Source organism: Phacochoerus africanus, chromosome 2 (assembly GCF_016906955.1).
Source record: "Phacochoerus africanus isolate WHEZ1 chromosome 2, ROS_Pafr_v1, whole genome shotgun sequence".
In the NCBI taxonomy this organism is placed as follows: domain Eukaryota; kingdom Metazoa; phylum Chordata; class Mammalia; order Artiodactyla; family Suidae; genus Phacochoerus; species Phacochoerus africanus.
Window position 1 is genome coordinate 71504446 of NC_062545.1, and position 26917 is coordinate 71531362.

General features: G+C 44.6%; 1 protein-coding gene across 1 annotated transcript in view; it reads right to left on the reverse strand.

The window, feature by feature from the left end:
- PREP (prolyl endopeptidase) overlaps positions 1 to 26917 on the reverse strand; it is a 136391-nt gene that overhangs the window by 35808 nt on the left and 73666 nt on the right. The window contains exons 8-10 of the mRNA XM_047761696.1: positions 26517 to 26708; positions 22204 to 22401; positions 16206 to 16309 (exon numbers count right to left, since the gene is read on the reverse strand). Of these exons, the coding sequence (XP_047617652.1) occupies positions 16206 to 16309; positions 22204 to 22401; positions 26517 to 26708 (494 nt within the window). The remainder of the gene's footprint in view (positions 1 to 16205; positions 16310 to 22203; positions 22402 to 26516; positions 26709 to 26917) is intronic.

Below are 26917 nucleotides of genomic sequence, written 5' to 3' on the forward strand. Positions count from 1 at the left end.
ATCACACAAAACATTTCACAGCAGTATATATGGTAGTAAACATTCATTTTCTGACATTATTTGTTGGTTTTGAATGGATAGAACCAAGGATCCCAGGAGAGAAGGAAATGGTCCAACGCAGAACTTTCACAGAAAGGAAATGTTCCATTTGTATAGGTTTCTGGCAATGATACCTAGATGATTTCAGAGCGCTGCATCAATCATGGCCTCTCTCTTCATTTATGAAGTACTTATATGCATCTACTCTGGGCCCTGGAGACTCAGCAGTGGGCAAAACCACTTTCTAAAGGGAAGAGAAATGAACACATAAACAAAAAGATGTCAGCTGGGGATAAGTGTGATGGGGTGGGGTGGGATGAAGCTAGGCAAGGGACCAGGATGGGGCAGTGAGAGTAAGGTGAAGGGCAGTCCCAGAGGGGGGTGGATGTTTCAGGCACAGAAAAAGAGAGGGGAGGAAGGGAGTGTTGGGGGGCAGTGAGTGTGCCTGGGCGATGCAAGCTAAGTGAGGTGGCCAGTCTGACTGCAGCTGGGTGGATGAGGGGGAGACGGCGGGGGCTGGGCCGTGGGGTCTGTGGGCATGACTCAAGGCTGGTCAAGCACAATCATAAAGGATATGCTGCTTATTAAGAAGCCACATCAGCCTATGAAACAATAGTAACGAGCCACTTCCCTTAGACCACGGATCTCAGAACTGGCTCTCCCGCCTGCTGGTACCGACCCCAGCCAGGAGGTCTGCCTGCCATTGTATCAAGAAGAACATCAATCATTCACCCAAACTGATACCACCCCAAACCCTCAATACTGTGGGTGATATGTTTACAGAGGACTGTAACTCACTGATGTCACCCAAGGGAAGACCCTGGCTACATCACATCTGCTTTTGCCCACAGACGAGGGTCCAGCAGCAATCTAGCAGAGTGCACCAGTTTCATCTCCCACAGACCAGCCCTGCTCCTGGCCAGCCCTGAGGCTGTGGAGGAGAGGGCAGCCATAGAGAAGATCCAACCCTCAGAGGGGTGGGGAGAGAGGGAGGAGGCCTGAGGGGTAAGACAAAGAGGGCAGGGGCAAGGAGGGGCTGGAGCAAACAGATGGAAAAGTTAAGGAGAATGAGGACAGGCCGTGCAGCTGAGGGGGTGACGTGGCCACAAGCCCCGGGTGCCCCCTGCCTCCAGCATCGTCCTGCCCTCCTCTCACAGGCCAAGGCGGCTGGAAACTGTGGGGCCCCATCCAAGTTCCTGGATCCAGATGGGTCCACCAATTAGTAACAGAGGCCCCAGGGCTACGGGCAGAATTCCCAACAGACCTATGAGACGATGCTGCAGAGATCAGGCTGGTGTGTGGAACCTTGGCAGCAGCTCTATGTGTTTGTTTGTTTGTTTTTTTAATATAATTTTTTTTTACTTTCCCACTGTACAGCAAGGGGGTCAGGTTATCCTTACATGTATACATTACAATTACATTTTTTTCCCCCACCCTTTGTTCTGTTGCAACATGAGTATCTATACAAAGTTCTCAATGCTATTCAGCAGGATCTCCTTGTAAATCTATTCTAAGTTGTGTCTGCTAAGCCCAACTCCCTCCCACTCCCTCCCACTCCCATCAGGCAGCCACAAGTCTCTTCTCCAAGTCCATGATTTTCTTTTCTGAGGAGATGTTCATTTGTGCTGGATATTAGATTCCAGTTATAAGTGACATCATATGGTATTTGTCTTTGTCTTTCTGGCTCATTTCACTCAGTATGAGATTCTCTAGTTCCATCCATGTTGCTGCAAATGGCATCATGTCATTCTTTTTATGGCTGAGTAGTATTCCATTGTGTATATATACCACCTCTTCCGAATCCAATCATCTGTCGATGGACATTTGGGTTGTTTCCATGTCCTGGCTATTGTGAATAGTGCTGCAATGAACATGCGGGTGCACGTGTCTCTTTTAAGCAGAGTTTTGTCCGGATAGATGCCCAAGAGTGGGATTGCAGGGTCATATGGAAGTTCTATGTATAGATTTCTAAGGTGTCTCCAAACTGTTCTCCATAGTGGCTGTACCAGTTGACATTCCCACCAACAGTGCAGGAGAGTTCCCTTTTCTCCAGAGCCCCTCCAGCACTTGTTATTTGTGGATTTATTAATGATGGCCATTCTGACTGGTGTGAGGTGGTATCTCATGGTAGTTTTGATTTGCATTTCTCTTGTAATCAGCGATGTTGAGCTTTTTTTCATGTGTTTGTTGGCCATCTGTGTATCTTCCTTGGAGAACAGTCTATTCAGGTCTTTTGCCCATTTTTCCATTGATTGATTGGCTTTTTTGCTGTTGGGTTGTATAAGTTGTCTATATATTCTAGAGATTAAGCCCTCGTCGGCTGCATCATTTGAAACTATTTTCTCCCATTCTGTAAGTTGTCTTTTTGTTTTCTTTTTGGTTTCCTTTGCTGTGCAAAAGCTTTTCATTTTGATTAGGTCCCATGGGTTTATTTTTATTTATTTATTTATTTTTTTGTCTTTTGTTGTTGTTGTTATTGTTGTTGTTGTTGCTATTTCTTGGGCTGCTCCCGCGGCATATGGAGGTTCCCAGGCTAGGGGTTGAATTGGAGCTGTAGCCACCGGCCTACGCCAGAGCCACAGCAATGCGGGATCCGAGCCGCGTCTGCAACCTACACCACAGCTCACGGCAACGCCGGATCGTTAACCCACTGAGCAAGGGCAGGGACCGAACCCGCAACCTCATGGTTCCTAGTCGGATTCATTAACCACTGCGCCACGACGGGAACTCCCCATGGGTTTATTTTTGCTCTAATTTCTATTGCTTTGGGAGACTGCCCTGAGAAAATATTCATGATGTTGATGTCAGAGAGTGTTTTGCCTATGTTTTCTTCTAGGAGGTTGATGGTGTCCTGTCGTATATTTAAGTCTTTCAGCCATTTGGAGTTTATTTTTGTGCATGGTGTGAGGGTGTGTTCTAGTTTCATTGCTTTGCATGCAGCTGTCCAGGTTTCCCAGCAATGCTTGCTGAATAGACTTTCTTTTTCCCATTTGATGTTCTTGCCTCCCTTGTCAAAGATCAATTGACCATAGGTGTCAGGGTTTATTTCTGGGTTTTCTATTCTGTTCCATTGGTCTGTCTGTCTGTTTTGATACCAGTACCACACTGTTTTGATGACTGTGGCTTTGTAGTATTTCTTGAAGTCTGGGAGAGTTATGCCTCCTGCTTGGTTTTTGTTTCTCAGGATTGCTTTGGCGATTCTGGGTCTTTTGTGGTTCCATATAAATGTTTGGATTGTTTGTTCTAGTTCTGTGAAAAATGTCCTGGGTCATTGGATAGGGATTGCATTGAATCTGTAGATTGCTTTGGGTAGTATGGCCATTTTTACAATATTGATTTTTCCAATCCAGGAACATGGAATATCTTTCCATTTCTTTACATCTTCTTTGATTTCTTTGATTAAAGTTTTATAGTTCTCGGCATATAGGTCCTTTCCCTCCTTGGTCAGGTGTATTCCGAGGTATTTGATTTTGTGAGGTGCAATTTTAAAAGGTATCGTATTTTTGTGTTCCTTTTCTAATATTTCATTGCTGGTATACAGAAATGCAACTGACTTCTGAATGTTAATCTTATATCCTGCGACTTTGCTGAATTTATTAATCAGTTCAAGTAGTTTTGGGGTTGAGTCCTTAGGGTTTTCTATGTATAGTATCATGTCATCTGCATACAGTAACAGTTTTATCTCTTCTCTTCCTATATCTATGTGTTCTTTATTAAGTCACCTGGGACAATAAACATTACTTTAAAGAGTGTGTTCAGGATACACCCTCTCCTACAATTTTGAACCCGCCAGAGACTAAATAAAGGTCCTTGGTTTTCTAGAGCTGTTTGTATTTCTGAAGAAAATACATGGAAAAAGGAAAGCTGGAAAATAATGGGATGGATTTCTAGTGATGGAATTCTAGGTGCTGTGGTTTAAGGAGGGGGCTGGGTACAGAGGTAAACCAAGCCCCACGGAGGCCTACTCTGCCCTCTCTGGGGAGGGTGTGTGGTGTCTGCATCATATATCTTAAGGCATCATCGCTAGTCCAGGAGACTCTCGAAATTCAAAATTGATGTACAGTTTCTACTGAACTTGTACTGCTTTCACACCATCGTACAGTCGAACCATCACAAGCCAGGGACTGTTTGTATATGAACACCATGTACATCCTCTCCCCTCTTTCTCAATAAACCCTCTTCAGCCACCAGTCTGGCCCAACTGGTCAATCACTGCACATGCTCTTGTCCACAGTGTCAATGAATCCACCGTGTTAAATTCAAGAACTCCTCTTTCCTCCTTACTGATCAGCCAAACACGCTGGGTGTGGTCTGCCACTCCCTCCCCTTCCATACTCCCACCTTGGCTTCCTGGTCTGCGGCTTGACACGCTTGTGCTGAAGATGCCCTCCTTTATGACTCCCACCCACATCTCTCCTTTGACCATAAGACCCAAATATCAAACTCCTTACTTGACTTTGCCACCTGGATGACAATTTAATAGGCAGGCCCCACACTTTTTCCCTCCTAAACTGGTCCTCCTCGACCCACTGCTGCCAACCTGATTTATGATACCAGAGGTTCAATTCAAAATCTGAATCATCTTTGCTGTGTCCCTTTCCCTCTCCCCTGCAAATCAATCCCTTCCTCTGTTCGGTTGACACGGCCCAGGTGTATTCCAAATGATGATGCTTTCTCTAAGGTCTTAATAAAGCCTCAATATCTTATGTTGATTTCCACGTGAAGGCCTAGAATGCCCTACCTCAGGGCATTAACTGGTGTGTTGTGGCTGCCCGATCAGAGAAGCAGGTGCAGCTGCTCAGCAGCACTGCAGAATCAGAGACCTGGCTAACATGCCACTGTGTGATCTGGGGCAACTCATCTAACTTCCCTGTACCAGAGGCTCCTCATCTAGAAGATAGAGATCACGAGAGCACTGATCTCCAAGGATGGTTTTTCTCAGCAAAAGCGTGATAATGTGCAGAGAACCCTGGTGTGGAGGCAGCACATTGTGTGCACACACCCATCTATGTGAATATCCCCTCTCCTTGTGCGTTGCTTTTGACCAAGTTCCCGAGCGCAGGAAGAAGGGAGGCTTCTACACAGGAGCTGGGACTTGGCTGAATACTGGAAAATGTGCAGAGTTTCAGAGAGCGGAGTGACGAAGTCGAGTGGTGCCAGGATGGAGCATGGAGGAAGGAGAGCCAGGCAGAGGCAAGTCTGAGGATGGCGATGGAGGGCCATTCAGGAGGTGCGCCTGGGTGGTAGAAAGTTTGGGGTGGGGACTCAGGGTGGTGAGGTGGCACCCCTGTAGGGCTGGATGGAGGTGGACACCAAGTGCTGGGAGAGCAGCTCACGTGTGACACCGACAATGCTAGAATCCCACGTGTGTCCCTGTTTAGTACTTCACGATGCCATCCACTTCCTATCACGTTCATCACTGTGACATTTCTAACCTACGCCTGACGCTGCGTCAGAGCGGGGAGAGAACACAGCGATCTAAAGCCACATCAGGGCACACTGGACCCAAATCAAAAGATTATACTTACAGAAACAGAAAATGTTTCTTCCCTTCTTCACAGACCAATGATAAGCCAGGAATGGCTTGTCCTCCAGGGAGATGATAAATCATCCAGTGCCTGGTACTCCCGCCATCATCTGCTGACCCCAATGTAACACGAGGCAAAGGCAGAAGGCAGGGAAGAAACTGATATGCAGGGAGTCCACCCTAAGCTCCCATGGTCTCCCCTCTCCTTTCACTCTAAGGGAGAGTAGATAGAGCAGGACACCAAAGAGCACTCATCTAGCTGGCAACCTACATAAAAGGCACCCTGGGGGTTAGGAGTGATGCCGTCACAGAAAAGCTAAAGAAAGATAAACCCCTAACTCTCTTTTGCTGAGCTTTCTCAATGCAGGGAAAATCCAAACAGTTATCAGATCTCTAGAGACACTCCTAATCCTACTAATTCCTTTTCCTTCTTCACCTATGAAGAAGGCAGAAAGCCGCAGACAGACACTGGAATGGATGTCTCTAAGAAAAAGCCATAGAGAGAAAGTCTGCTTCAGGCAGTTAAGTTGCTTTCCGGGTCACAAATCTTGGGTTAGAGCTTCCAAAATAAATCTGTGAATATTCTGACTTTGAATGAGAGGCAACCTGGTGCCAGTGTTAGTATTAATACCAATTCCTGAGTAATAATCTTAGGGGAAGTCCAGAGAGAGGAGAAAAGCAAAAACATAAATACTTGAATTTTTTACTTTTAAACATTACTTTAAATGGAGTTTCAAGTTGCCACATAGTGACCTATATTTAAGACCTAAATAAAGCTCCTCTGTATATTGTATTTTCTTTTTCTTTTTTCTCTGTATATTTTAATACATTAAAATATAAATGTACACATTTTCCTGTACATTATAAACATGATATAAATAAACGGATAAATGAGAATCTCTACTAAAATACAATGAAGAGACTAGAAGGGAATATTTAAATAAATCATAGCAATATTTGTAAGTCATTAAAAATAAATTTATGGGCCCTTATTGCCTCCCCTTTCACAGAGGGTATTTTTATTATTTAAGAGGTTCCATAAAAGCCTACAAAGTACTCACTAGATCTTTACCTGATGTAGAAACATACTTTTATAGGTAAGGAAGCTTAGGGCTTTAGAGGCCTTTAGTCTAATTAGTTTATTTCAAAGCTGAAAAAAAACCCCAAAACAAAACCCGATTGAGCTATAGAGAGTGCAAATAACTTACTGTCATGACAGAATGTGCAGGATTTGCACAGCTCTGGAATTCTGCACTCCATCTCGGCTCTGTCAATTACCTGATGGTGTGACCTGAGCAGCAGTTTTCTCATCTTTAAAACGAGAGTGTTCGAAGTTCCTGCTGTGGCACAATGGGATCTGTGGCATCTCTGTAGCACTAGGATGCAGGTTCAATCCCTGGCCTGGCACAGCAGGTGAAAGGATCAGGCGTTGCTGCAGGTGTGGCATAGACTGCCAAGTGCAGCTTGGATCTGATTCCTGGCCCAGGAACTCCATATGCCATGGGTTGGCCAAAAAAAACAAAAGAAACACCACCAACTCCCCCACCCCAAAACAGAAAAAAAAAAAACCCAAAAACCAAAAAACACAACCTGAGAGGGTTCAAATAGATGACTCATGATGTGTATGTAATTTGTCCAGAGCCCAAATCCTTATTAGTGGAAAATCATACCACCTGGGAAAAAGCAGAAGTGGTACCCATGAAATTAGGGACCTAAAGCCTGATTTGTGCCATGCTTCCATTCCAAAGAGCAGGCCCCCTCCAGAACGGCCTGTGTCCACATCCTCTACAAGGACAGTGTGGGGGTGGGGTGGGAGTGGTTGAGGGTTGGTTATCGCAGGCAGGAAGAAGACTCTGGCACAGAAAAATACACCTGGAGAGCCACGTGCACTCTGCTTACCTAGCTTCCTCATCATGGCAGGGGTAACCTCTCAGTTCATCTTGATTTGAATGCTCAAACAGTCTCATAGACTTCTGCACCACTCTTGTTAAAGTCAAAATGAGAGTTCAGGGCCAGCAAATACTCATGTGCCAGAGGTAATACTAAATATCTTTCTTCATGGGGGATAAGAGCCTCTTTAGAAGGTGCCTCCATTTTTTTAGTGTGTGATTTCTACTGCCCACAATGATAGTATTTGAAAATTCAACTTTTTTGGAGTTTTTCCAATGGGAGTACCAGGTGGCATTTGGATTCCAGAGTCTCAGGGCCCATAGCAACCAGTTTTGTTGCAGGCCTGTTTTACCTCGTGTGGCAAATTGCTAGCTGCCCCCCAATATCCATTCCTCCATTTATTTGATTATAAGGCCCTAATTTTTAGCTGGCACACTTTTTCTGGGAATAAAACTACATCGCTAAACCTCCTTGCATGAAGCGTGGCCATATGAGTAGGTCTCACCAAAAAAACGAAGCAGAGACAATACATGTCACCTTCTGGCAAACATCCTTAAAAGACACCTTCCCCCTGCCCTTCCATTTTCTTCCATATTACTGCCCCCATGCTGGCTGGACAGTGGATATAAGACGGCTGGAACACCTGCAGCCTCTAGGACCATGAAGGGATGATGGGAATGAAGCCATGTATGGATAAAGCAGCAAAAGAGAAGCAGTTTGGATTCCTTACATCTTAGACACCGAGCCTTCCCGGGCTGATCTCCCCTGCACTTCTTTTATGTGAGAGGGAAAAACAAACATCTCTCTCCTTTATTTCTGCCTTCTCCTGTTGCTCACAGTGGAATCTAATCTGAGTAACACCCCTTAAATTCAGATTCATTTCTAAAAACAGAAATAACTACGAAATGGCAAAAGATAAGCCCCCTTAGCACACATACTATTCACAGATGATAATGTTACTACTGATTCAATCCTAATAAGAAACAAGTGACTTTCTACTTTGTTTTTAAAGGATAAGGAAACACAACCTTCTTTTCCCAAACTAGTTTTCAAGCAAAGAGCTGAGCTAGTTGTTTGCTGCGAATAACCTGAAATCTACCCACCTCAGTATCAGCAAAGTGCAGCAACTCGCAGCTTCTATGCATCTCAGAAGCCATGACTCTTGGAAAAATTTAAACACAATTTGAATCTATTTAAGTGGCTTTATTACCTATAACAGCAAACTCAGCATCATCTGTAGATACATAATATTAAAGATTTTGTGTATACTAAGGATGAACAAATCTCCAATGAGTACAGCTGTCATCTATGGTACTGAGTTTATGCGAAGCCTGATCTCTGACAGTTACAACTTCGACCCACAACAACTCTGTTAAAGAACAATAAACTCAGCAAGGGCCAGAAGTGAATCTAAGCCACCTAAACTAAATTCACACCTGTTTAACTCATTAACTTCTCAGCAAAATAAGCTTAGCAAACTCTCAAGATGCCAGGTCATTGCCACGACCCCAGACAAGCCGACCCATGGGGCTTCTCTTCCTGGCCGCCCTCCCCAAGCTTTCAGTCACCAGGCATGGGTTCAGCTGCTTTCAAGATCCCCGTTTCCTTGAAGACCCCTTTCCTCAGACCAAGTTCAGAGACACTCAGAGGAAGGTGGGCCTTTAGCTGCTGTCCACCTTGCCACAAGGAAGCCTCGCAGGAGACTCAAGAGATTGCCCCAGGTTTATGGTTCTGGGGACTAAATGCTCAAGCCCACCTTGTGCTTTTTACTCTAAGTGGGTTACATAGCCTCGGGCTGCTGCAAAGCAATGTCCTTTCTAAAACATGGAAGAGGATTTATTTAGTGGTATAAAAACTGAAGAAACCACATACCTGGGTCCCATAACCCAATTCTCTACTATGAGAGAACAAGAAAACACAGACTTTTTTTTTTTTTTTAGTTTTTAGGGCCACATCTGCGGCATATGGAGGTTTCCAGGCCAGGGGTCGAAGCTACAGCTGCCGGCCTACACCACAGCAACGCGGGATCCTTAACCCACTGAGCAAGGCCAGGGATCGAACCTGCAACCTCATGGTTACTAGTCGGATTCGTTTCCGTTGCGCCGCAACTGGAACTCCCAGACTTTTTCTTACCATCTTTTATAGTCAAATTATTTCAATACAATTGCTATCGAAACAGAGAAGAGACACAAACACATGCCCTCTGAATATGAATATTCTCAATCTAGAATGCCTGCATGACAAAGAGAATTCTAAAGAAAGGCAGGAATTTGTTTATGAAAAAATATGTTACTATGAAGCATAACAGGCACAAGTCATCAAGAACAACTGATTCAGTTTGAAGCAATTCCCTAATCATATGCAAGCACCATGTCCTCTCAAAAGGTTTATTTTGAAAACACTCCCCCATTCACTCTTCACTAACACGTTCTGAAGATGTCTGACTTATTCCTAATTGTGAGAACACAGAGCTACAGGAAACAGTATCAACCGTCAGCTCACCAAGGATGTGGATGAGTCAAAAACTGCATGTGCCAGGCATGCTCTCAGCACAGAAGTTAATGAGCATTAAAAACACTAATTAATGTTCTGAGAACATGATCTCTGGATGGAAACGCCCGTACACTTACAACTAAAAATTAGATACCAATGTTAGAAAAATCTAGACTGAATTAAAGGGAAAAAAATTCTCACTGCCTCCACCCTTAGATCATAAACCCAAAGGATCACCTAATTTTAACATTTCTGGTTAGCTACAGAGTAAACCACCCTTGGGATATTCTTGATGTTTCACATGCATTACTGCAGGTAAACCTCAGAAGAGTAGAATTCCTCACAATAAGAGAACAGAAAATCAAGATACTAAAATCTGTGTCAAAGCTTATAATTCTTACCATTTTTGTACTATACTGATTTAGGTTTGCTATCACCCCATAAAAACTGAATCTTCTTTCTTTTTCCTTGCTCTTTAGGGCTACATTTATGGCACTTGGAAATTCCCAGGCTATGGGTTGAATAGGAGCTGCAGCTGCCGGCCTACACCACAGCCACAGGGACACAGGATCCAAGCCTTGTCTGTGACCTACACCACAGATCATGGCCAGATCCTTAACCCACTGAGTGAGGTCAGGGATTGAACCCACATCCTCATGGATACTAGTCGGATTCATAACCTGCTAAGCCACAATGGGAACTCCCCTGAATCTTCTAATTCATTCCTTTATAAAATGTGAAAACTATAGTTAATGGAGTTTATTCAGAGTACACTCAGTTCATCGTTCCTTTAAAGGTCTATAAATTTTGTCTTTCATTTTGGGAGGAAAAGAGCCGACCTTTCAGCTGGCTGAACAAAAAGGAGATACTGAGAAACCATAAAGTGCATTTTTGCTACACTATATCCTTTCTCACTTCAGCCCTGGGCCGATACCACTCCCATTCACAGAAGACAGCTGCCAGAGGCAACTCTGCCAGGGCGCTGAGGGTACCATTCCCTTCTCGAATGATTGTGAAGTTATGAAATTACACTGCTGAGGAAAGGGTTGTGGTAAAGTACTCATGAGCCCCAGTGCAGACCTGGGCATCATGAAAGTCACCACTGCTCAGAGCCTTGCCCAGCGCCCACCTTTCCCGAGATGGGCCCTGCACCAGCCGGCCAGGACAAGACAGCACTGACTGAAGCCATCACTTTTCCCTCGAGCCCTGGGATGACATGCTTGGGGTGTCTGGCCTTTTGGATCTCTGGATCTCGACTTTTTCAACTTTCCAGTCGGACTGTGAAGGTTCCAGGGGCAGCGTCTGTGTCTGGAATTTCTTTGTATTCACACAGTACCACCTGGTTTTGCATGTCAGGTCATAAATATGTGTTGAGGGGCTAAATTAACTACCATTTCTGCATTTCTTTGCTTCTGTTTAAAATGAAACTTATTAATAGTAATTATAAATACAGATTTTTCTAGTAAACCATTTATCACCAAACCAGTTTTATAAATGTAATTTTCAATGGTTAGCATTTCAATCGCTTTTTAAAGACATGGGCACAGAGGTTCTAACCAATATTATGTGGTCATGTCACCCACAATAAAAGAAGGAAAAATATCAGTCAACTGCAGATTTGATAAACCTAACACTGAATTCTTCTGTGTACCTCAGATTGGAAGAGAAACAGTTTTTCAAGGATATGATTTTAAAAATCATATTTCTGATCACATCAATTTTTCTCCTCCCTCCCTTCCTCTCTCTCTTTCTTCCTTCCTTCCTTCCTTCCTTTTCTCTCTCTCTCTCTCTCTCTCTTCCTTTTTAGGGCTGCACCCCTGGCATATGGAAGTTCCCAGGCTAGGGGTTACATCAGAGCTGAACCTGCCGGCCTACACCACACTCACACCAATGCCAGATCTGAGACTCATCTGTGACCTATATCATAGCTCACAGCAATGCTACATCCTTAACCCACAGAGCAAGGCTAGGGATCAAACCCACATCCTCATGGATGTTAGTTGGGTTTATAAACCGCTGAGCCACAATGGGAACTTCCAGGCAAATTTTCTAACCACAGCTGTAGTCAGGAATAATAAACACCATATGGCTTTATTCTGAGTCTGCTGGGAAAATACAACACCCCATCTCCCAGCCATTTGAAATGCTCTGGATCCTGAATGGAAGTACATCCCGCAAAGAACACCCCGCCCCCACACACGGCTTACTTAGCCACATGTTCCTTCCTTCCGTCCTCCTCCTCTATCTCTCTCCTTGGCTTGGTCCATCTCACCAGCTACATCGCCAGGTAGATCTGCATGGTCGTGACCACCATCGATCACGCTGACCAACCAGGCAGGGTAATTAGTGCTGTAGTACTTGCTTCAAGATGATAACGTGCTCCACAGAATGGAAGACAGATGACAAACAGCCTGGGGGATTTTCTTTTAAAATCACATACATAGTAAATATAAGTATCAGTCTGATTAGATCCCATTGGTTTATTTTTGCTTTTATTTCTGTTGCTTTGGGAGACTGAACTAAGAAAACATTTGTATGGTTCATGTCAGAGAACGTTTTGCCAATGTTCTCAGAGTTTGATGGTGCCTTGTCTTAACGTTTAAGTCTTTAAGTCATTTTGAGTTTATTTTTGTGCACGGTGTTAAAATAAATATAAGCATCAGGGTCAAGCGAAATCAAAAGCGGCATTATCCTGAAATAACTGAAAACAGAAACAGGGTATCTATCTCCCCCCCCCCCAAAAAAAGGCTAAGGTTTCTAGTACACATTGTGAGGATTTTTTCTATTCACACACAAATTCCTCTCTAGGGCCTGTTTTTATCACAGTAGGTCATTTGTTGGCTACACCACCAAGAGCCCGATCAAAATGTGAGCACATCTGTCACACACTTCCTGTCAAATCTCTGCTCTGCACACCTGAGCTAAAGCATTGCAAAGTAGGTTTTAGGTCTACAGTGACATCACAGTACTTTCAAAGGCACCTTTACACAATCAAAGAATTCTATTTTAATAACTCAGTGCAATATGTATGACGTGTATAATCAACAGATACGAAATCATCTGCTGGCATTACACTAGAGAGGCTGTGCTCTGCTCACAGCAGAGGTCCACTTTCTCAAACACGGAAACGAGGAGCTGGTTTTACAAAAAACCAGTGCGTTCTGTCCAGTTACTCAATTACCATCTCTTTAAATATTTACCATGAATCTTTCATTTTCTTTCCCCTATTAGAGCAGTATGAAGAAAACGTTAGTAAGTATTTCAATAGCTCAACATCAGAGAAGTTTTCCTTTGTGGACAAAGTTGTTCAGTGAGTTTTCCAACTCCTGGATAAAAAAGAGTGGATAAAAGAGGAAAAGCATAGCAGCTGGCATTATTAGCCCAGCACATTTCCTCCCCAGTTTAATCTAGAAATTTCAGGCTGCTATGCACATGGCTGAGGGATTTCTGTTCCACACAAGTACTTGCTCAGCTGTAAAGTTTTACCTTTTCATTTAGAGACAAAAATAATACATCTTAGGTTTGAACTAGTTTCTCTGTGTAGAGAAAGAGAAATGAGAAGTGAGATACTCATGGAGAAGTGAGTTACTTCGCTGCCTCCCCGGCAGCTGTCAGCATTGCACAAGGACCCTTTCCCTGCCCGAGACTCCAAAGGTAACTATTCACTTGGGTACTAATTGTGGGAAGTGGCTACAAGAGGAGAATAACTTTTTTAAAAAAAATCCAGACCAGAGGGGCCGCACAGTAGAGATGAGAAGATGGGCAACTCTGCCCCATCCTAGAGCAGCCATGGCTGCACCCCTGTGAGCAGAAGAGGGAGTCACTGGTCCCTGCCTGGGCATCCTTTGAATTTCAGATGGGAGAGGCAGTGGCACCCCTACCCCAGCCTCAGCCCCAAGGATGCCCAGGCAAGGATGAGAAGCAGTTCCTGAGAAGGCCAAATGTTACAGTTGATGGGGACATATTCCCTACACCTGGAGGGAAGGAAAAATAGTGAAGAAGGACAGCCTGAAAGTGACTTTAAAAAGTCTAATGCAGGACTGGGGTGAGTTAATGAACCATTTAAGCACTAGACAGGTGCTACTGGCCCCTACAGATTTCCAGGCAACAGCTTGCCTTGAAAATGCAAGAAGCCAAAATAGTCAAGGAAGACTAACAGTCTGCTCTATGTATCTCTAACACTGATGCTATTCTACATACCAGACACTTAACATGAGCATACCTTGCAGATACTGTAGGTTCACTTCCAGACCATAATAAAGTAAGGATCACAATAAACTGGGTCACAGGAATTTTTTGGTTTCCCAGGGCATAGAAAAGTTATGTTTGCACTGCACCGTGGTCTATTCAGTGTGCAACAGCATTAAGTCTAAAAAAACACTGTGCATCCCTTAATTAAAAAATATTGCTAAATCATCTAAGCCTTCAGTGAGTTGTAATCTTTTTAGCAATAGTAATATCAAAGGTCACTGATCACAGAGCATATCAAATATAATGAGAATGAAAAAGTTTGAAATTATGAGAATTGCCAAAATTTGATAGAAACATGAAATGAACAAATGCTACTGGAAAAATGGCCCTGACAGACATTCTGGACTCAGCGTTGCCATAAACCTTCAATCTGTAAAAAATACAGCATCTGCAAAGCACAATAAAATGAGGCATGCCTGTATACAGCATTTCCTGTAGGCCTGCAAGAATCCTACAGATACTATCTCTGCTTAACTGCTCAGAAAATGGTGGCAGGAAGGGGAGATGACTCGCCCAATGTCACTCAAGGAGCACATGCAGATTTCAGTCCTGGCAGAGGTTCATGACAAAGGCCCTGTGTGTCTCTACTGAGAACACTCTGATTTCACATATACTAATAGAGCAAGATCAACAAAGTTTTTCTTAGAGGGCCAAATACTAAGCATTTTAGCCTCTGCAGGTCACACAGTCTCTGCTGCACTGTTAAAGCACTAAAGCAGCCATAGGCACCGTGTGAACAAGCGGGTGTGGCTGTTCTCCAATAAGACCAGAGGCCATTATACAGAATGGGGGTTGAGGAGTTCCCGTCGTGGCTCAGTGGTTACCGAATCTGACTAGGAACCATGAGGTTGCAGGTTCGATCCCTGCCCTTGCTCAGCGGGTTGGGGATGCGGCATTGCCGTGAGCTGTGGTGTAGGTTGCAGATGTGGCTCAGATCCCGTGTTGCTGCGACTCTGGTGTAGGCTGGCGGCTACAGCTCTGATTCGACCCCTAGCCTGGGAACGTCCATATGCCACGGGAGCAGCCCAAGAAATGGCAAAAAGACAAAAAAAAACAAAAAACCCCAAAAAACAGAATGGGGGTTGGCAAACTGCAGCCCCTGGGCCAGATCCAGCCTGCCATTCGTTTCTGTAAACAAAGCTTTATGTACTTGTGATTTGGATCTAGCCTGTCATCTCAAGAGTATTCCTAGACAGGTGAAGGGCAATTCACTGAGCTAACATAATGCCCTGCTTCCACAGAAACATTCTCGGTAGCAGCCAGTGCTCTTTTATCTAACTTTCCTTTGCAAACGACACTCTGATCCCTAATCTGTGGTCCGTATGGTCAAACCCCCAGGGTGGGAAAGCCCTGTTAAACACCTGGTGCCCAGCAGGTGACCTCTCACTGCAAAGGAACAGTCATTCTGCTTCTTCGATCAATATGTGACTCAGTTTCTGAGAAACTGAGCACCTTTTGGGAGCTGAAACACAAAAATGGAGATTCTTTACCTCAAAGAATGGTGACCAGAGACTGAGCTTGTGGTGCCATGACAATTAGGTAGGTAATTAATTAATTAAGTAGTTTCATCCGTTCTAATTATTTTATGGCTCCCTCACCCCATGCTGGGCAGATACAACAATGATCTTGAGACTGAAAAGACTGGCTCACAGCACCTGAGTGAATACTTTATAGATCAAATCTATGTTGTTACTTGTGACACCACAAAACCTGAGCCAGAAAACAACTCACTTTCAAACAAACAGATAAACTGTGGCTCTGATCTCCCTGACAAAGGACTTTGGATTCCCATCAGGAGGAGCAGCTACGAGAGCAGCACCTGTAAGCACTGGGCCGGCAGGGACCAGGCTCAATGCCAAGAAACAGCAGGCGTCCCAGAAGTACCTGCTGTCCGTCTATATTGTTGAGGATTACCTCCATGGCTTCTAATGGCCTGGAGTGTGCATGGCCCTGGCCTCAAAGTCAGATTTTCTAACTCACTTTATCGAGATCAGACGCCCCCTACCTGGACCGTCTGGTAATCGGAAGCATCAATTCCTTTCACCGTCACCTCGCGGAACACTCTTGGCTCCAGTTCTTCTTTGGTCAGATCACAGTGATAAATGATACCTAGAAAGAAGCAGAAGTCTTAGTTCAATCCACAAACTCACCCTGTACACGATGGGCAAGGAAGGATCACAGAGCACGGTCAGCTCTGCATGTGCGGTCACTGCAGGAAGAGAGCTCTCATGGGTCCTCTGTGTGGATGCTACGCAAGCATGCCTGCTTCAGCACCATCATCGCGTGTGGCCTTCCTTCTTCCAACAGTCACTGCATATACATTTTAGACCATTCTAATGCATTCCACAAGTATTCGAAGAGGTAAAACCTAACGCGGGAACTGAACAGGTCTTCCCCATGCCGGGTTGCTTAGGAGTACAGATTAAAGGAGATGGGAAGCTTCCCTGTAGAGCCATTTTTGCCGAGAAGTAATGAAGATGGAAAACTCAAGTGATCTGCCCAAAGTCAACAGCCATTCAGGGGTCTCTTGATGGGGACTCTGGGACGCCTGCTACCTGACACCCACCCATCTGTGGACACGCACGTGGACAGCAATTAGGGGCCAGAGAGAGCCTTTTAGGGAAGCCTTTTAGAATTGCCTTTAAAATTTGGATTATCCCAGTAATTGTGCACAACACAAATTAATGAATACACACCAATAATTTTCAGCTTGTTTAACCACGAATTAAAATTCCATTTCCTTAACTGAATGCTACCACACTGTTAACATTTAAGAACTAAATTAAAAGAAATGCTAAGTAAGACAAGTCATTACTGTTTGAAAACAGCGACATTGCTATGGTATATGAAACAGAATTAGTCACCCAGAGTGGCTGGTGTGGAAACAGCCCTCCTACATAATACGTTAAACATATGCTATCAAGTATATGAAACATTGATTGAGAGATCCCAATACTTGCTGGAAAACCAGAAACTAAGTGGTACTCCCACTGGGCACATTCAAATTGACTGATCATGTACGAAAATGGCAGCCTGCTTTCTTTTCAGCTCTTCTGTGTACGTACGTACTTCCCTAACAGCGGAATATAGGACTCTGCACCCACGGCAAAAAGTAATGCGTTAGATTCACTGACAACACGACTGCTAAGCCTAGGCAGGTTACCTCAATCCTCGTGCTTACAAACTGTTTTAAGGTTTATAACAGGAAATGTTATTAACACAGACGTGGAAGAGTTGTGTAACGTGACTGGAGTACTGACTTTCTTAGTTTAAATGATACTTGGGTAGCTGTCAGAATATATCTTTATATATAAAGTACTGCCAGATTATATGCTGGACATACATTCTAAATGACCAGATACACCACAGGTCTACTTGCCTGAATACATGGAATCTCAAGGGCAAAGGCTACCTTCATGTATCTGCCAATTTTTGAGAAGCTTCTTTATCAGTACCTGTCCCCATTCCTTAAAACAGAAGAAGCACCTGAATCCTTGGGGTAAAAAAAAAAACAAAACAACCAAAAACCCAAAAACCCAACTAACCAAATAAAAACAAGAGATTGTAGAACAAGTAGGTGCCCTTTGCACACTGGGCTCATCCCAGCGTCACTGCTACCTGTGCTACAATGAACAAGGAGGGATCTGGGAGCCAGGACTCCCAGCTCTGACCACTGACCAGGTCAGTGACCTGAGATAAGTCACCAAAGTACAAGACTGCAACTTCCCCAGTGAAAGACAACCAGTTGGAAACACACCCTAAACACCTGTTTATTTAGAAAAGTTGAGACATCAAAGCCACTAATGGCAGAATGAAGTAAGCATACAACATGGCTGGTTACTGTTAAGTGTCAAGTGCTAGACCTCTATCCTTCTGCTTGGAACAATAAGTGGCACTTTGGGGGAGGCTGGATTATACCTAATGGTACCAGAGCTTACTATATTTGATCAATCCTTTCTAGTTACAGACCCATCTGGGCCAGTCCAGGTTAGCCCACTGCATAATGTAAGGTCAATCTAATGATGCTCCGTACCCTGGCTGCACTGGTCTGGTAAGTACAGAAGGGGGCAGGGGGCTGAAGAAAACATCCTAGAATCACAACTCCAAGAGAACGGGTTATGCGATCTCTGGAAAATAATTTCAAAGTTTAAGGGCAAAAGAGAACTGGATTATGGAAATAAATCCCTTAAGCCCAGAGGAGGCACGTGGACTTGAGCAGCTGCCACGGTGCTTTAATAAGGCAAACTCTAGCAGTAGGAAGGAGGCAGGGATGATTAGTTCAGATATTCCTGCTATAATCTGAAATAAATGTAAGGAGGTAAAGGAAATGGGAGTGAGGAGGAAGGGGCAACTCTAGGAGAAACCACAAAAGAATCATCAGAGGAATTTGAAAATTCACATATGCAAAGAGAAGGCGAAAGAATTTTGTAAAGATAACCCAGGTAGATACTGTTTCATCCGATTATAGGCTGGGTCTCAAGGTTATCAAAATAAGAAAAAAAAAAAAAAAGCTAAAACGAGTCTCTTAAAATTTTCTTGCACTCCTTGGATATTTACCCAAAGGAGTTGAACACATGTTCACAGAGAAAAGGGCACATGGGTGTTTAAAACAGCTTCGGTCATGACTGCCCAAACTTGGAAGCATCCAAGATGCCCTTCAGTGGGTCAATGTGTAGATAAGTTGTGGGACATCCAGACAATGGAATATTATTCACCACTAAAAAGAAATAAGCTCTCAAGCCATAGAACAACCTTAAATACATATTGGTAAGTGAAGGAGCTGATCTGAAAAGGCTACATACTCCATGATTCCAACTATATGACATTCTGGAAAAAGGCAAAGCTTTGGAGACAGTGAAAAGATCAATGCTTGCCAGGGGCTGGCAGGGGAGGAAGGAATGAAAGAGCAGAAAAGAGGCTTTTTAGGGCAGTGCAAATACTCTGTATGATATTGTGATGAGGGATACATGTCATCATACATTTGTCTAAACTCATAGAACACCAAGAACAAATCCTAAGGTCAGTTACGGGCTTTGGGTAGTTATGATGTGCCAGTGCAGGTTCACCAACTGTAACGAAGGTACCGCTGTGGTAGGGATGTTGATATCAGGACAGGCAGCGTGTGGGGGCAGGAAGAAATCTGAACCCTCCCTCAATTCTGCTGTGGGCCTAAAACTGCTCTAAAAAAATAAAGTCTTAAAACATTTTTTTTTTTTTTTCCTTTTCCCAAAGAGTCTTGGAAAAGTTCTCAGACTTACCCTGTTTCTCAGAACCACGCACCTGGGATGGCTGTACTGATTATGACAACACAGGCAAGTCTACCATGAGCCTCAGACAACTCTCTGAGGTTTCACAAGTACAGAATCAGTCAGTTCCACCACTAAGTGGTTTGAGTCACAGGGAATAAGTGCATTGTGCTCCAAGTTGTCCTGGCTTCCTGTTTTCCTCCAAGTGTAACTCCGGGTACAAATGGCTTGGCTCACGATGTGCTTGTACCACATACCTCCATAGGAAATAAAGTCAGCGGGTGTACACCTGTCAGACGTGCCACATGGCTACAAGCAGCTGGCACTGCAGGTATTTCTAACTCTGGGACTGTCTGCTGTTTCCTGCAGTAGTGGACAGCTGACCTTCAGAGACCAGTGCCAGACAGCCTTTGAGCTGACAAGCAGGTACAAGGACATGTCGATGCAAACTGACCATTCCTGCTTTCAAGGGATCTCATTTAATTATCTGATGGCCATTTTACACCTAGATTAGAAGATCTGAGTCTGGAATCCCTTGGTTTTAGAAATCAAATTACATTAAGGAGAGAAAAGAAGAGGCTGGAGGCAAAATGAATCAGAAAAGACAAAGGAGAAGAACAAAGCATGTAACAAATGAAAGCTTGTTCAGAGGCTGCCTGTTGGTCCAGAACTGAGAACCATACTTCTTCTCTTTCCAAACTTCACAGGCACAGTCCCAGATAACATTTCACTGCTTGGCTCAGAACCAACATTTTATGCTGGGACAATGGCCCATTCATCTCCAGGTAATGATGAACTTGTTCCTGAAATAAATGGCCACGTGGGGTCACTGAAGGTGGTTTATAGGCCTCTGGGGATCTGGCTTTTATGAAGAGCAGGTGAGTCAGTCCTGCTCTGTTCTCCTTATTGCCCTTTACTCTGACTGTTTAACAGCTATAAGGTTTTCCAAAGCAAAATTTCTGGGACCAGTGTAAGCTGAGGAAATAAAGTGCAGACCCCATAGCCATGGGCTGAGAATGGCTATCTGGAGGAAAGCAATTTCTCTTGGTTCCTGCTGACTGGCTGTCATTGTCCTACAGGTCCTGGGGAAGGAGAGGTGAAGCACAGGATACTCTGACATGAGTTTCTTGATCTGTCTGTCCTAGAATCCTGGCCTTGGGCATGGTTTTCACATCCTTGTGGGCACTCTTCCCAGCCCCCAAGATCCTCTGAAAGGCACATGGACAAGTAAAGCTTATAAGACGCTCCAGAGGCACCATTAGACCTACATACAGAACATCATTCTTTTGGCTTTAAAAACCCTGATAGCAACCCACCAAGGTAAGATGGTAAGATGCTTTATAGACTGCCTGCTCTGCAACTCTGAGGTGCAAAGAGGGAAAAAAAAATTGGTCACCCAACACTGTCATCTGCCAAACCCCAGGAGGAGGACAAAGCCATTTTTGCACCTGCCTGGCTCTCCACTATGTCTGCTTTATTTGCCAAGGCCCAAACTATTGAAAAAAGACTAAGACAAAAAGGACGATGAAGGAGCTCCAAAAACAGACAAGAAAAGTGTAGATATTTTTTCAGCCAGACTGATTTTAGGATAGGGTCTGCCCGGTCAACTGCAAGCTGCCAACTGAGCCAGGCTCCTGGGACAGATCAGAGTATGTGTTACAGCTTCAGCTACAACACAAATAGTGCAGCCAAGTGGAGACACAAGGAAAAAAACCAAAACAAGCAAAATAAATGTGGCCAACTTAAAAAAAAAAAAAGCTATAAATTATAGAGAGGTATGTTTACTTTGGGGAAAATTACTTGGTACTATGAAAGAGCAATTTGCAAGGTGTTTTGTTTTGTTTTGGCCACACCCAAGGCATACAGAGGTTCCCAGGCTAGGGGTCCAATCGGAGCTATAGCCGCCAGCCTACGCCAGAGCCACAGTAACGCCAGATCCGAGCCGCGTCTGTGACCCACACCACAGCTCATGGCAATACCGGATCCATAACCCACTGGTCGAGGCCAGGGATCAAACCTGCATCCACATGGATACTAGTCAGATTTGCTTCTGCTGAGCCACAAAGGGAACTTGCAAGTTTGTTTTTTTTTTTTCCTTTTCTACTAGAACCGAATAACAAGCTCCCCCCGCCATATGATATAAAACTATATGTCTAGATTTTTTTTTTGGCCATATCCACAGCATATGAAATCCCCATGCCAGGGATAGAACCTGAGCCACAGGTGCAGCAACACCAGATCCTGAACCCACCATACTAAGCCTGAGATTGAACCTGCGCCTTCAGAGACAACGCCAGAACCTTAACCTGACGTGCCACAGCAGGAACTCTGTAGACACATTTTAATCCATTTTAACAAAAGCAGAACTTACTCTCAATTCTTGAACAGTTTTTAAATGTCAGATGTAACTACAGATTCTTATTTAATGCGTTTAGTTATCGGCACTGTGTGTGTTCTGATATACACAGACCAAAGGTTGAAACTAAGGCAACACTTGTTCATGTGAATTTTCTAAATCACCCTAGAACAACCGGTGGTCCTGTCCTTGGAAAAGAGACTCAGTATATAAGATTAATGAGAGCGCAGTTTTAGGTGTTCAGGTTTCCCTTTGTTCTGAGTTTCTGTTTTACTCCCACTAAGTAATTTTGGCTGTAATGCAGCCTATGTGATCTTCAACAACACAGCACTGTATTTCCATTCCTCAAAAGACATCCAAACGTTACTCTGATTTTTGAACACTGCTGGAAAGACTCCCACCTGGAGATAAAAAGGAAGTAAACTGATAGAAGATTTCCGTGTCCTTCTTCTGACCGCTGTAACCCACGACACTGCCGACCTCGAGTGGGAAGATCTTGAGGAGAGCACCAGTGGCCAGGTCGTGAAGCTGCAAGGTATTCTTCACATCATGGAGGTAGCACAGCACCAAAAAGTTGGACCTGACGCAAGCCACCCATTCTGAAAGGACAAGGCCAGATAAAACCGCATGTAGTTTTGAAAATTAGCCCCAAACACATTCCTTTCACTGAACATTGTCCTTGAGCTCTGCATTGTGCTCTGCAGCTGTGCAACTTACTTGGTGATTTTTATAATTGGTTTTAATCATTCATTGAGTTTTCAGCATATTCCTTTAATAAATCACTGCAACTGTCACATCCGGAGGAAACAAAATATTCTCCACCTGGGCCAGGAGCCTTTGATGATCCAGATAGCATGTGTAATACAAACAGCCCTGCTTACCTATTTTATGTCTAATATTATACTACAGGAGGTATAAAGAAAGTGACAAAAACTCTATCATGCATCATGTCTTTCAGGGTTGATTATTCACAGAAATGTCTGGTATGTATAGATACCCCGTACGGTGTTAGACAGACAAGCAAAGGGATGAGGTCACTCCTGCCCTTGAGTTACAATCATGCAAAATTACAAGTAGTAACCTGTAAACAAAGGGGAGTAAATGGTTGGTCAGGACCCCAAAAAAGTGGGAGCCTGCCAGCAAGTGCTGAATTACATCTCAAGGACAGGGGTATGAAGGTGGGGGTGCCTGGGTGGTGTCATGGATGGACCGCTCTCTAGGGGACAAGGAGGTAAAAACACACGACTCTGGGAATGAAGGCCAGACCTGGAAATGAGGAGAGGGAAAAGGACTATGAATGAACAAACAGGAAGGGAGGGAGTGAGCGGGACTGAGAGCAAGTGAGAGGTCCACTTGTACGAAGAAGAAAACAGCTACTCCATCATTCAGGGCAGGCACGGCTGGAGGTGGTGGTGCATTGGGGGATTTTGATGGGGGATTCAGGCAGAGGGGAGTTCAGTTCTGACCCAGCTGTCACTGAGGAGCTGCTCTTCAACAGAAGGGCGACACAAATATGGGCGACACCCAGAAGGCTGTGTGGCTTGTGGCTGGCCAGAGCCCAGTGGAGGTGCATGGAAGGTGGGGTCAGAGCATGACTGCAACTAACAGGCAGAACACCACATCCAGCTACGAATGAAGTTGGGGGCGGGGGGAATGAAGGGCATGTCCCAGGAAGAGTCACCCTGACATGATGACCATGGGCATATAGAGAGTGGGGCAGAGGTGCGAGTCCCCCTCGGTCACCAGGGCTGCTGCTCAGTCATGGCGCTGCCAGTCAGAGAGCTGGGCAGGTGCAGGTGCAGAGCAGTGGAGGAAAGGAGAACACAGGAAGGCAGGTGCAGAAGTCGGATTGCAGCAAGGCTGGGCAGTCCAGAGAGAGATGCTGTGGTGCAGGGACAAGGCCAGGGCTGCAAGTAATAGCCCCGGCATGTGTCCAAGACAAGCCTTTCTTGGCTGTCACGGTGGGTGTGGGGCAAGGGACTCGACTAATTTTTATAACCCAAGGAACTAGTAGTTCACACACACATTATCAATTATCCACAAGACACCAGCCAGAGGGAGCTGCGAGGGTCACCAGGGGCCTCGGTCCTGCTGGGAGCTGTTTAGATCACTACTGCAAACTCTTCCCCAAGAGAGGATATGAAGAACTCTTATCCAAAAGCAATCTGCTCATTCGCCAATATGGTATTTTACAAAAGGGCTTCAGTCAAGCCATATATTTCATGTGGCTTTCATGTTTTAAAGGAAGTAGGGGGGAAGACAGAAGTCAATTCTTTCTGTCAAAAAATAATCAATCTGTGTTAACTATGAGTACATCAAAATTATAAAACAGACAATGTGAAGAAGAAAAGGACAAGGTGATTTGTAGACTGTCGTTAATAAAAGCTCTGACTTTATAGCTGTACTTTATGAGTCATCTCTAGTTCTATTCTCAATAGGGCATTCGGTGCTAATGATATATGGCAAATTCAACCGTGCTTCTCTCTGAATTGATGAGTTCTAGTGAATAGTGAAGGTTTCCCCTTTCCAGTCTAAAGAACTTATAACCTTTCAGAAGGAAGCTTATAAAAACATGTCACCCCTCCCCCCAAAATCTTGAAGCCCTGATGTGCATTTCATTAGATCTACAGTGAGATAGGATGTCACCTTAATGCACAGTTAAAATTGCTTTGGGGAGGCTTTAAACGGCAGAAAATTCACATACTTCGGGGACTATGTGCATCGGACGATTCCCTATATAAGAATGTTCCAATCTGACTTACACCTGAAAACCCCCAGGGCACCCCTTCACAAAGCCGTTCACAAAGACCTGTGTCACCAAGTCTCCTTCAGACCCACCAGGGCACGAGGGTCCCTCCTGTGTGGCACTCAGGAAGTACTCACTAAATGCTGGCTCTTACCAACCTTTTGGGGGGGCGGGGAGGGAGGGACACTCTGTTTCGGTTTGGACAGAAGCCATCAGGCTACCGAAGTCACTGAGAACCAGTCCCCTCGCATGAAGGTGTTAATGGAAAAGGCCAAAAACCTTATGAGGGCAGAGAGAGAATGGAAGGTTTTGAGGAGATAAGAGAAAAGATTTCCTTGGAAAGGGCCCCTGTCACATGGTAAGTCCCGCTCCCTGCCCCCACGCCCGAGACGGCAATGATGGAGCACTAGTGCTCTCACAGAGACAGAGCACTGGGGCCCAGTGCAAACCTGACAAGCAGGTTTGACTGTGGAAGAGCCTGCGATGGACTGCTGCCTCGGGACTGCAGATGTGGATTCTGCAGGACAGAGTATGGATATCAGTGACCTCTGTACAGAGCAGATGGAGGGGTGAGCCAGATGCCCAGGGGATGAGGGGATCCCAGGCGAGCACTCAGGGCAGAGCCTCCTCCAGGGCCAAAGGAACTGCCCAGACCAGGCCTGGCAGGAGTGCCCTTGGATAGTGCTCCCTGGAAGTCAGCTAGAGTCTGCCCACCTTCCACTCTGCCCAATAGGCAAGTCCAGGTTTAAGTATTCGTAGGCACAGAGCACACACCCTGAGCTGGGGTGGAGTTGGGTGTGTCCTTGCTTTTCCAGGATGTGCACCTACATCTGTTTGACTCCAATCCCTGCGTTAATTCGCTGAAAAACCCAGGCCAGGACTGGGACAGGGCCACTCTGCAGCTCTCAAAAGGAGTTATTCTAATTACAATAACTTACATCTTTATACACACACACACACACACACACACACACACACATGCACACATATATATATTTTTTTCCTATGGCTGCACCTGCGACATATGGAAGTTCCTGGGCTAAGGCTGGAACTGGAGCTGCTGGCCTACAGCACAGTCACAGCAACGCAGGATCTGAGCCATGTCTATGACCTACACCATAGCTCAGGGCAACGCCAGAATCTTAACCCACTGAGCAAGGCCAGGGATCAAACCTACGTCCTCAGGTCCTTAACCCGCTAAGCTGCAAGGGGAACTCCCCTTTCCAGTTCTGTTATGGCCCTAGATTTTATACCCATTCAACCCATCAGAAGAAATTCATATCCACAAGCAAACTCTTCCTTTGTTTAAAGGTACTAGACTATCTTTTTGTGTCATAAACTGTAGCCAAATAAGTGAGTCTCCTTTTAAATCAAATCCAGCTTTCAGGCAGTAAATAATTTATAAAGCAGTGTATCATTTTTGGGAAATCACAGAGAAAGTAAATAAAAGGGAAAGCAGAGGCACTCTGAAACACAATGGATACAGGAGTGTGGTTCTCAAGAGGTTACTGCAGCACAGCTCACAGCAGCAAGCACAATGGATTTCAACTCAGTCTGACTACAGTTTATTCTCTTTTCTGATAAGAGGACTGTAAATCCACCCTAAGCTCTACAACTGGTAGAATACAAACAGCTAAAGGTTATTCAGAAGCTAAAAGCTAAGGATTCTGAACCTAAAAGGTTTAAAAAGAAATTAAATATTATTATCAGAGTATAACTACGCAAAGATGACTGGCACATCTTTGAAAGTCTGTCTTCACAACTTCAACCTTTTATGAAGACCCTGCACAGTACTGATCTAACGAGAAAGATATCATACAGTAAACCCTTGGTTGTGCTATTGCGACATTTCACAATTAGCGATTGAAGGTCCTTTATCTTGTCACCGGTCACCAGACAACGAGAGATGTGACAACTTCTTGACTTTCTCATCGGAAAGAGAGCACAGCTTCCGAGCAGCACTCTTACCTAAGACATCCTTCTCGTGCTCAGGCACGAGCACCTTCCACTTGGACTCCTCGGGATCCGTGAAGTCAATGTTGATCAGGCGGTAGTTGGGAGAATGGCGGTTTGTCTTGAACGTGAAGACCGTGCCCTCGTTGGTCACGTAGTCATATTCTCCTTCGAAGTTGTCGATCAGTTTTACCCACTTCAGGATTCCTGGTGAGAGACCAAGCGCCTTGTCACCTCTCTGGGTCTGAAATGGTGCAAATCTGGGTATAGGGAGGGGATGGATCTTTCTGTCTATAGAACACAAAGCAGACACAACATCTGGGAGATTGAAGTCACCGGAAAAAGCAAGGACATGGGTGGGTGAATTTTGAGGTTTCCAAGAAGGGCAAAGGAAAAACTTGGGAATGAAGGAGAGT